We start from the raw sequence: 11941 nt of genomic DNA on the forward strand, positions 1-11941 counted from the left end.
TTCCCCCTTTTCCAAATAAGACCATCATCTGCAAATAATGACACTCCGAAAGCTTTGTCTATTTTACTAAACATATCATCAATCATTATAACAAATAACATAGGACTTATTATACTTCCTTGAGGAGTACCATTTTCAATTTGATGCTTTGAACTCACTTCACTACCTATTCTAACTTTTATATTTCTTCCAGTTAAAAAGTTTTTAATCCATCTATATATTTTACCCCTTAATCCCATTTGTTTTATTTTAATCAATAAACCTTCTTTCCACAACATATCATATGCTTTTTCTATATCCAAAAAGATTGCTATTAATACCTCTTTATTCACCTGGGCCCTCCTGATTTCATGTTCCAAATATATTATAGGATCTATTGTACTTCTTCCTTTCCTAAATCCAAATTGATATGGTTTAATCTTCTCCTTAGATTCCAGAAAATATATTAATCTGTTATTCACCATCTTTTCCATCACCTTACCAATACATGATGTTAATGCTATCGGCCTATAACTCTCAGCTAAATGTGGATCTTTTCCAGGTTTACAAATGGGAATAATTATAGCTTCTTTCCATTTATCTGGTAGAATTCCTTCCTCCCATATCTTATTATACATTTCTAATAATATCTTCTTACTTTTTTCACTAAGATTATTCAACATAATATAGTTAACTTGATCCTCCCCAGGTGTTGATTTACTAGAGTTTTTTAATGCTCTATTTAATTCCTTTAACGAAAATTTCATATTCAAAAAATTCTCATCATCTTCATCATTACATAGCAACTCACTGTGATTATTTAATGTCGTTTCCCGTCCCTTTTTTTCAAAATTACTAAGATTCTCCATACTATGTATCTTAGTAAATGCTTTTGCTAATATTTCAGCTTTATTCTTATTATCTATTATGGTGTTACCATTATCTTTTATTACTGGGAAAAAGTATTCTTTTGATTTACCTGACATTTTTTTAATGGTATTCCAAACCCTGTCTAATGCCGTATTTTTCCCCAATGATTCACAGTATTTACTCCAGTAATCCCTCTTAGCATTTCTTATAATTCTCCTGACTTCTGCTTGTTTTCTTTTATAATTTATTAGATTTTGGAAGCAAATATATTTTTTGAGATTTTTATAGGCCTTGTTTCTTGATTTAATTGCTATTGAACATTCTAAAGTCCACCAAGGAACTATCTTCTTTTTTTTAACCCCTTTACTTCTAGGAATGACTGTGTTTGCTGCATGCACAATACAATTACTAATTGCTAAACTTAATTCATTTATTGGTTTATTTATATCTATATTCACCATACTACCTTCACTTATTCTTTTATAGCTTTCCCAATTTGTATCCCTAAACCTCCATTTCCCTTGACTAACTACCTGTTCTTCTTCTATATCCATTCCTACTTCAATAAAAAGTGGATAATGATCGCTACCTAAAGTGCTATTTTTATACACTTTCCAGTTGCAATTATCTGCCAAAGATTGAGATACCAGTGTCAAATCAAGAGCTGATTCTTTACCTCTTACCAAATCTACCCTAGTGCCTACACCATTATTTAACACTACCATTTCTTTTTCTTCAATTATTTCTTCTAAGACCCCACCATTATAGTCATCTTGTTCTCCCCACAAAGTGCTATGTGCATTGAAGTCCCCACACCAAATTATTTTCCCTCTCCAGTGTCTAAGGATCATTTCGAGTTTTGCTTTTTCTATTTTCTTACAAGGATTATAATAATTAATTATTTTAATATTATCATTATTTGTCCAAACTTTAACTGCATTAAGTTCTAGATCTGTATTTAATTGTATTTGAGCAAATTTTAAGTTTTCCTTTATAAATATGGCGCATCCTCCTCCACTCCCGTTTATTCTATCTTTACGTAAAACTGCATACCCTTGAATACTAAATTGCATTGTTGATTTAAGCCATGTTTCTTGAATACATACTATGTCTGGTTTTTTATTTAATTCGTTAATGAACCCTTTAAATTCTTGACCGTTAGCTATTAAACTTCGAGCATTCCATTGTAATATTAGAGTCATGTAGCGATTTGAGGAGCTTCATTTTCAGATGATCCTTCTCCACATCTAAGTTCATCCTGAATTTTCTCCCATGACAGATCTTTGACATTAAAGAATTTTGCTGCTGCCTTTACTATGATTTTTATTTTTTCAGTCTTAGTCCTTGCTTGCTCTGAACAGTTTATGATATATGCCAGAAATGGAATCAGCTTTTCTAATGTGATATTATTTTGAGTATCTTCTATCTCTTTTTTCTTTTCTGACTTTGTTTTGTTAACATTTTCCGTACTTTTCACCTCTTTCACTGCTTCAGCATAAGTAATTTTTCTTTCAGTTTTAATTTTCTGGACTTCAGCTGCTTCTTTCCTGACCACACACCCCGCATAAGCTGCAGTGTGATTGCCTCCACAGTTACAACACTTAACTGGATTCTCTCCACATTCCCCATAAGGGTGTTCACCTCCACATTTACCACATCTTTGTTTTCCTCTACACACATTTGCAAAATGACCAAACCTTTGGCATTTGTAGCATCTGATAGGTGGTGGAACATAAACTCTTACGTTGAAACTCATGTATCCAATCATAACTTTATCAGGTTTAACTTTATCTTTGAATTCCAGCAACACAGATGTACTGTCCAATCTTTCCCCATTTCTAAAAGCCTGCAATCGTTTAATGCCTGAAACTTCTCCTCCTTTTATTACTTTCTTTAATTCCTCCAAGTTTTCTCCAACCGGAATCCCCGATATCACTCCTCTTGTTCCTCTTTCTTCCCCTACTACTTTCCTCTCCACCACTTCTTTTTTACATACCATTTGGAGTTTTAATGTCTTGTTCTTTTGTTCAACATTCTTACAGACAATAAGAAGGCTCCCATCCCTTAGGACTTTAGCCATTTCCACATCTCCGATAACTTTCTTTAGTCCACTAGATAAGCTGATCGGACTCACCCCAATCATATCTTGTCCCGTTTTAAATTTCAGGATTACTTTAGATTCTTCCGTCATTTTTTTCTTCCTCATCTCAACACTTTCTTCCTCATCTTCCAAAGATCTTTTGCCTACATTTAGTCCTTTTTTACTCTTATCTCTCCCTCCTCCCCCTTTTCTGTTTTCTACTAAAGCCCAACCTGTGTCCATAGTTTCATCTTCTGAACATCCCCCGCTATAACTAGCCATCTTAATCTACTCACAGTCCAGATTATGCCAAAACCGCCTTAGAAATCGACTTTTTACTCGCCAGAATTCGTTTCACTTCCGGAAACCGCCTCCCCCTAGGAAGAACTTCTTCCGTCTTCTTCTTCTTCTACGTTTTCTGGTAATGCTCGTCCTAAAAGAAACGCCACTGTCGTCTGGTGGAACGGTCCTAAAATAATCTGAAAAAAAAAGAGGATGAACATGTGTTGCATCATGCCATGTCCCTGAAAAAAAAGTCCCTGAACAGCACAGCAAATGTCAGCAGCAACAGCTGCGATACATTTTTCAGCACCAGTCGTTTATATTTCAACTCATTCGAGCTCTTCAGAGCGTCTCCTATATGACACACGCCGTCTCATTTTTGTGTATCATAATTGATCATATTTATATGTTGCTATAATTCACCCACCTTAACAAACAAAACAAAAACGAACTGTAATCTTTAAAGGCTTAAAGGTGTGCCTTTACATCCCAGAAGAGATCAAGTTTATCAGAGAAAGCAAGCGCCTCTCTGAACTACGGGTGCGTTTCATAGTAGGGATACATTTTTCGACACAACACCGGAAGACTTCACGAACTGCTACGTAGCAACAGAAGACGCTCTGACGTCACCGATGACGCGTTTTAACCGTAATAAAACCAGCAGCTTCAGCCTCGTGTCTGCCGCTGGCCTCCAACCTCCACTCGGATAAGTTATACCACCTGAAAATAAACAAAATAAAGACGTCTTCCGGCGGGAAATATGGCGAACACAGAGGTATGTTGTTGTTTTTCCAACAGCCAGCTGGACGCTAACAAAACAAGCAGTCACAGAAATTTCTCTCCCATTATAACCACCACCAGCTCTTCGCCGTTCATATTTCTCTCTCATGTTGGCTCTTAAAGGGAAGTAAACTTTGGGGAGGTCGTTTTGTGGGAGACACGGATCCAGTCATGGAGAAGTTCAACTCGTCCGTCGCTTATGACCAGAGGATGTGGGACGCAGACATCCGAGGGAGCAAGGCTTATGTCAAAGCTCTGGAGGAGGCGAAGCTGGTCAGCACGGAGGAAATGGAGCAGATCTTACAGGGGTTAAACCAGGTGAGGAGACACGCACACACTCATGCACATGTCTAAGTTCAATTCAGTTTATTTATATAGTGCCAAGTGACAGAAACATTCATATACATAAAAAAAAAAAACATTATCTGAGGAGCAGACTGCTTTGAATTTAACTTCATCGCAGACTCTCATCTTGAGCAAGAATGAAGGCGACAGTGGAAAGGAAAAACTCGCATGAGGAAGAAACCTTAAACAGAACCAGGCTCAGGACAAGCGACCATCTGCTTCGACCAGCTGGGTTTGAGAGGAACAGGAAGGAATAACAGATACACAATGGCAGTTCCAGAATCACATGTTAAGATAGAAATAGTATCAAATGAAAATTATTCAATTTTAACAGTTCATTTAAGGAAATTAGGTCAATTTGTCCTCCAGTAGTCTAAGCCTATAGCAGCATAACAAGCCAACCCTAACTATAGGATTTATCAAGAAGGAAAGTCTTCAGCCCAGTCTTAAAACTGGACAACGTGTCAGCCTCACGGACAGAAACTGGAAGTTGGTTCCACAAGAGAGGAGCCTGAGAACTGAAAGATCTTCCTCCCATTCTGCTTTTGGAAACTCTAGGAACCACAAGTAAGCCTGCAGTCTGAGAGCGAAGTGCTCTGTTAGGAAAATATGGGATGATAAGATCTCTAATATAAGATGGAGCTAGGGTTTTGAGGGCTTTGTAGGTTAGAAGTAAGATTTTGAATTAAATTCTGGATTTGACAGGCAGCCAGTGGAGAGAAACTAAAACTGGAGAGATATGATCTCTCCCACTAACTCCAGTTAAGACTCTGGCAGCAGCATTTTGGATCAACTGAAGACTTTTTAAAGAAGTATTTGGACACCCAGATAACAAACCATTGCAGTAGTCCAGTCTAGACGTGACAAATGCATGAACCAGTTTTTCTGCATCATTTTTAGATAAGATGTTTCTAATTTAGCGATACTACGCAGGTGGAAGAAGGCGGTTCTAGTAACGTTTTGCTAAACAGACAACAGCAAATACACATTGCTGAAACATTGAAACTGTTCTTATATATTAGTCTAAAACTAGCAGAGCTGTGTGTGTTTTTTATGTGCCCCAGTGTCTATTTAGTGTTGGATAGATGGCAGCTGAAAATGCACGCGAGGCAGAGATCCTGTTTTCTGCTGAGTGTGTTGTAAACAATAGTGTCATCATGTGACAGGTGCACAACCAGCTGCTGCAACGCTTTCATTCAGGCAGCTTTTCAGCCTGCCCTGCTGTTATGCTTTGTCAATATGTAAACACAGACATTGAATTTTTGTGAAAAATGGCGATTGTTGCATAAAATGTTGATTTAATGGTCTGTAGATGGCGTCCATTGGGTTGTCCTGAGTGTGAATCTATTTGGTGAAACAGTCATTTTGTTCTGCAGGTTTCTGAGGAGTGGTCAAAAGGTGTTTTTGTGCTCAAACCTGAAGATGAAGACATTCATACTGCCAACGAGCGCAGGCTTAAGGTAAATTTAACGAGCCTCTCAGAACACTGTTTTATCACCCTCTTTATCCCCCCCCCCCCCACAAAAAAAAATAAAAAAAAATTAAAAAAGAACAAACACAACCAGTCTTCTATTCTGAAGCCGAAGACGTTTCTCTTCCCATCTGGGAGGATTTATCAGTTCAAAAATGTTTGGAGTGTGTAGACCTGCATGAGAGGCCTCGTTACGTACTTAGATTCACATGCAGGTTAGACTGGAACTACTCGCCCAACGGAGGCTCATCTCTGTCTGCCTGAATCACGAGACAGATGTTTGATCACATGCATGAAGGTGCGAATCGGAGTGAAGCTGACTGGGAATCAGGCCTAAAGCTGCATTGTACATTTTAGAAAGTTGAAATCTGAGAACGCCTCTGTTTAAAATTGTTTTTTCTTGTTTGACATAAAAGTTATCCTTCACAGTTCACACCCGCTCAAACCATTGGTCTTCTCTGTCTAAGATGTGAACATTTTGCTCCTCAAGAGTGTCTCTTATCTTTGAGGTGGCGTCTGAGTCTTGTCCTGAAGAACCAGGCCTCGCATGAAATCCTATAAATCTTGGAACTCCACACACTCCAGACATTTTTGAACTGATGAAGCCTCTCAGATGGGAAGTGAAACGTCTTCAGCTTCAGAATAGAAGTCCAGATGTTTTGTTCTTTCTTTTTAACGGACCGTTACCTGGATGACTGAGAATCTTCACCAGCCATGTTGCCATGCACTTTAGGAAGTCTTAATATCCAGCTGAAAGGAAACAATGAATCAGTCTCACAGATACAGCATAAATGTTTATGACACCGACTTCCAATAGCTTCAGCTTTCTTCCATATTTCATTGTTTTTCCACATAAAACTCTTTCACTGACACGTTTCCTCACTTACACAAAATATTTCTAGGATTTCATGTGCTTTAATTCATCTCTTAAAAACTTTATAAACAAAACGCACCCGTCAATCTTGTGAAACTATATTAAGGTAATAACTCAGGCAATAAATCACTTTCTGAGAGCTATAGTCAAGCTTAAGTGTACCCATAAAAATGAGAGCTGAACTAACAAACAGCAGCTTTAAGCACTTGTTGACAGTAATAAATGTCCAATTAACATAAAATGTATATTAAAAATAAGCTAAAAGACACATTTGATGTTTTGAACTGTAAACTTCATTGTAACGAGCCATCATCCTCCAGACGTTTTGGTTTGCTGTTATAAAATGTGTCATATTCCCGTTGCTGCTTGTTTTGCAGGAGCTGATCGGCGCTGCAGCAGGGAAGCTGCACACGGGCAGGAGCAGAAATGATCAGGTTTGTGTTTATAATCAACAAACTGCAGTGACACTTTAACAGTAAATCCCTGCTGGGGGTGAATTCTGATTCTTGGCTGTGATTTGGTTGATCAGGTGGTGACTGACATGAGGTTGTGGCTGCGAGATGCTATCACGACCCTGTCGAACTATTCCCTGCAGCTCGTGTCGACCCTGGTGGAGCGGGCAGCGGTGTAAAACACACTCCGACAAACAAAAACACAAGTTTCCGTCTGGTTTTCTGCTTTGTTAAAATGCTCTCGTATGTGTTTTAATACAGAGAAATTGACGTCCTGTTCCCGGGTTACACCCACATGCAGCGAGCTCAACCAATTCGATGGAGCCACTGGATTCTAAGGTTTGTTCTGAGGGCGGCGGCGCAGCTCGTCACCCGTCTCTGCTGTCGCCGTCAACAGTCTTTGCCTTCCTGTCTGCAGCCACGCCGTCGCTTTAAGCAGAGATGTGGAGCGGCTCCTGGAGATCAAGAGACGAGTGAACGTCCTACCTCTCGGCAGGTACACTGTAAATACGCTCCGTGCGATTGTGAGTGAAAATTCGCAGACACAATTAAGTAACTGGGAATATTCCTGTTTCAGTGGCGCCATCGCTGGGACACCATTTGACATCAACAGGGAGCTTTTGAGAAAAGGTCAGGCCAGTTGTGGTTTAGTTGTTCTTACATTTCACCTGTGACCTGTGTCTCCATGAAAGGCAGGTGCTATTTTGTTTTTCGTTTATTTACACCTTTATTTTACCAGGAAGAACTCCATTGAGATTATTAATCTCATTTACAAGGATGTCCTGGGTAATATGCAAATACAGCAACACAGTCTTAAGAACAGCAACAGTAGTATTAAAATATTTACAACAAAACATCTGTTAATAAAATATAATGCAAGTAAAAAAATAAAAAAAATCACAATTTAAGAAATATTACAGGTGCAAGATGTGACAAATCTGACAGTTTTTGTTTAAAACTATTTAAAGGAATAAAAGACTCCAACCTCAACTTTAGCTTAATGGGTTGCAACGTATCCTGATGCATGCTCAATAATCCAGGTAGAAAAATCCAAAAAAGTTAAGTCAAGTCCTCTGGACAGGCGCAAAAAAATAAAAATTGTCAAAAAGTTTGGTTTTTCATCTGAAAGACTTCTTCAGTCTGAAGAGCTGTACTAAGCTCAGTCTTATAAATAGCACCTTCTCATAGTGGATCAACCAGTTTGTTGTTGTTGCGTGATATAATGTACTGTAATGAAGTGCAGGATTAATTTTAATGAATCAGAATCAGCCTTTATTTTCATTGCACAAGAAGCACAGCAAAATTTAATTTCAGTGCAGCCCATCCAAAGAAACACAAACAACTAAACAACATAGACATGGGAAGACGGGGTGTCTGAGGCTGCGGCCTCATGAGAGGCGCTGCCTTTTTTGTTAGATAAGGAAAAGGGAAGACGAGGGAAAGAAGAGGTAAAATAAAATCATATCACACTGTATCCCTAACAGGACTCAGTGTGAGGTTGCAAAAAAAACTCAGCACAAAAAAAAAGCAACATACAGATGACACAATAAGATGCATGTGGAGTGGGTGAGGGTGAAGTGGGAGTGGGGGTGCTCCCAGCACAGGCTGCCCAGGAGAGCGTCACAGCCACCTGGCGCCTCACATCCAACCTAGGTTACCCCACCGGGGGGGCAAAAGGAGGGAGGCCAGCGATGGCGGTGAGTTGAGGGGAGTGTGAGCTGTCCTTGGGGAGGGAACAGTTAGTGGGGGCGGAGCATCTTGTTCACACAACATCCAGGAGAATTTGAGATAGTCAGCTTCCAAGGCCGACACGGGGGAGCCAGCTTCAGTTAACAGTTGTTTTGGGTCAGGTTGACTCTGTTGATTTTCCTCTGCCTTACAGTTCTACTGGTACATCTCACTGGCGACTCCAAACAGCCAAGTTTTGTGGTCAGTACCACCGAGCCGAGCTTGTAACTTCTCCGAGGTCGATTCCTTCCCGCCAGTGAGATTCAGGAGCCACAAGTAGCCTGCGATTCTCAGCAAGAATCGCGTCTTAGCTCACGCAGCATTTGAGTCTGAGTGTTCACGGCACGGCACTGAATGAAACTCAGGAAGTGATCATTGGAGGCAAATCTACAACCAGTAAAACCTTGGAGTTAGCCTGGTTCAAGATGGCTGCCACAGCTAACTGACCTTAGCAAACACAAAATGGCCATGACTCGGTGTAGTAGTAGCTGGGAGCCATCCTCAACACACTTGGAGCACTAAGAGATCACACAAGATCTTTGTTTGAAACTTTGGCATGCAAGGCAAGTGGTCACTATGCGCTTCATGAAGCAGTGCACGTTTTTATGGAATATTTATATACATTTTAAAACCAATCTTTTTCCGTGGATCTGTAGAGCTGGGATTTGATGGCATCAGTCTGAACAGCATGGACGCCACCGGCCAAAGAGACTTTGTCGGTATGTAAATTCGAGACGGCTGTAGAACACAAATGGATACAAGCAATAAAAATATATGAAGCATTTTTCTATTTATCAAAGATTTTATTTTTTTTTTCCAGTGGAGTTTCTGTTCTGGGCTTCACTGTGTTTGACCCACCTCAGTAAGATGGCCGAGGACCTCCTGTTGTACAGCACCAAGGAGTTCTCCTTCATCACACTCTCTGACGCCTACAGGTGAAGCTTTTTATGACTCTGAGTTACAGTTTTCAGAAATTCACAGCTGTAGCGACTTCCATCCACAAAATAAAGCCGCTGCTGGCTGAGTAGGGTTTGCTCTGTGACACGTCTCCAATGAGCCATGCCGAGTCCAACTTTTTTCGTATTTATTAAAACTAACACAATGACTTTTGCCATCCAGTAAACAGTGCCTGTTTTAATTTACAACGCTGGTAAATATGTCAATCAAAAAAAGTGATGGTTCTAAAGCGTGACGCTCAACAGAAAAGTTTGCAAAAAAACCCAACTAACCCAGCACCTGGCTATGACTCAGATCAGCTAAGTAACCTGTGACCACGCCCCTTATCCAATTACCTGAAGGGCAGGACAAATCTGAACACCTGTGCCACCATAACAACACATAACAGTCATTTTGGCTCTTACAACAGCTGTTATGTAAACTTTCAGTCCTCGGAACCCATTTTCACGTCCACTTTTTTATGGCATATAGGAAATCAGATTAGTGAACAAATGAACAGCCTTATAAGAAAACGTGCTTCTAAGTTTTTAAATCTGAATATGGAAAAATCTGAGAACTTTAATTCAATAAAATACATTGAATTATTTTACAAAACACTAAGAAATAAAGAGTAAAACTTTATAAAATCAGAAAACGCATTCTTTAGTCTATTAAAGAGCCCATTGTGTAAAGTTTGATCCCATTCTGATTCTGATTCTGATTCAGAGTGAAATAGATGGTGCTGCAGATTATATTTTGTTTAACAAATTATTTCTGAATGACAGCTGCAGCTGTGTTGTTAGAAACAAAATTCACCACCTACTTTAGTTTTCTGTTCCCATCTGGTTATGACCAAACTGCTGAAAACAGTAGGTGCAGATCAACTGTAGTTATTAACGGATAACATCAAGTAGATCCAGGTGTTCAAGAGCTGCTCAACCAAACCTGTTCACACTTTTGTCTCAAACTAAGACAAGAATAAATTATTAAAGTCGGTGAAGTCTGAACCTGTGTGTGTGTGTGTGTGTGTGTGTGTGGGTGTGGGTGTGTGTGTGTGTGTGTGTGTGTGTGTGTGTGTGTGGGTGTGTGTGTAGCACAGGCAGCAGTCTGATGCCTCAGAAGAAGAATGCTGACAGTCTGGAGCTGATTAGGAGTAAAGCAGGTCGTGTTTTTGGCAGAGTAAGACTCCAGACTACACACTTAAACTACCCCTCCGATAGCTCCCATACCATAAAGTTTGTAATTAAACCACTTTCCAGCTCAGAAATAGAGAAAAACACTTGAATGTAAAGTCTTCTAACTTGCTTGACTGTTCTGTTTTGTTTCAGTGTTCAGGCTTCATGATGACGCTGAAAGGCCTGCCCAGCACCTACAACAAGGACCTGCAGGTTTGATAGGACTTCCGTCTGTGTGTGATTTAACGTCGTTATAAGCAAATCTGTTTTTCTTTCTCATTTCCCGTCTTCTCTGTCCCTGTTCAGGAGGACAAGGAGGCCATGTTTGACTGCTATGATACTGTCCAGGCTGTGCTGCAAGTTACAACTGGAGTCATGTCCACTCTTAAGGTCAGAAAAACAAAACAGACACAGACGATTCTGCTGTTTTTATTGGTGTACTGGAGAAAACGAGGGTCCTGCGCTAACTGGATATATATTTGTTCAATACTTTAAATCTTGAATTTTTATTTTATACTGTACACCTAAAATTATGCATTTACAACCCTGTAAAAATATTTGAAGTTGTCATCCGATGGGTTTTTATTTTTCTTTGTTTTCTGAGATGTTTCGTCTTTCATCCAAAGGACTTATTCAGTCCGAGGAGCCACAAACAAACTGGAGTTCCACAAGTACCACACTCCCATAATGGAAAAACACAGTTTGCTGGTGATAAGATGGGCCCGCCCTCTTCCCCGTCATCTCCTCTGAGGCAGCCATAGCTGAAATGGTTCAAACACCAAAGTTCATGCTCAATAATCCAGGTACAAATCCAACAATGTTCAGTCAGTTCATCTGGACAGTTTTTAAAATTTATTTTATTTATTTCTGAGACGTTTCGTCCTTTATCCAAAAGACTTCTTCAATTTGAGGAGCCACAAACAAACTTTGGTGTTTTGAAGCATTTTGGCATGACTGCCTCAGAGTAGT

The 11941-nt window shown here is 39.6% G+C and overlaps 1 protein-coding gene across 1 annotated transcript; it reads left to right on the forward strand.

Moving 5' to 3' along the window:
- Window positions 1-3832: 3832 nt before the first annotated feature.
- Window positions 3833-11362, forward strand: asl (argininosuccinate lyase; the record flags this gene model as incomplete). Its single annotated transcript, XM_037687331.1, is given in 13 exon segments — window positions 3833-3986; window positions 4115-4309; window positions 5713-5796; window positions 7059-7115; window positions 7211-7308; window positions 7395-7472; window positions 7552-7629; window positions 7711-7763; window positions 9518-9580; window positions 9682-9796; window positions 10892-10976; window positions 11126-11185; window positions 11279-11362. Coding segments are annotated over 13 exon segments (1065 nt in total), but the record flags the coding sequence as incomplete, so codon positions are not given.
- Window positions 11363-11941: the final 579 nt, after the last annotated feature.

This window comes from Nematolebias whitei, chromosome 14 (assembly GCF_014905685.2).
Source record: "Nematolebias whitei isolate Nwh7 chromosome 14, NemWhi1, whole genome shotgun sequence".
Classification (NCBI taxonomy): Eukaryota; Metazoa; Chordata; class Actinopteri; order Cyprinodontiformes; family Rivulidae; genus Nematolebias; species Nematolebias whitei.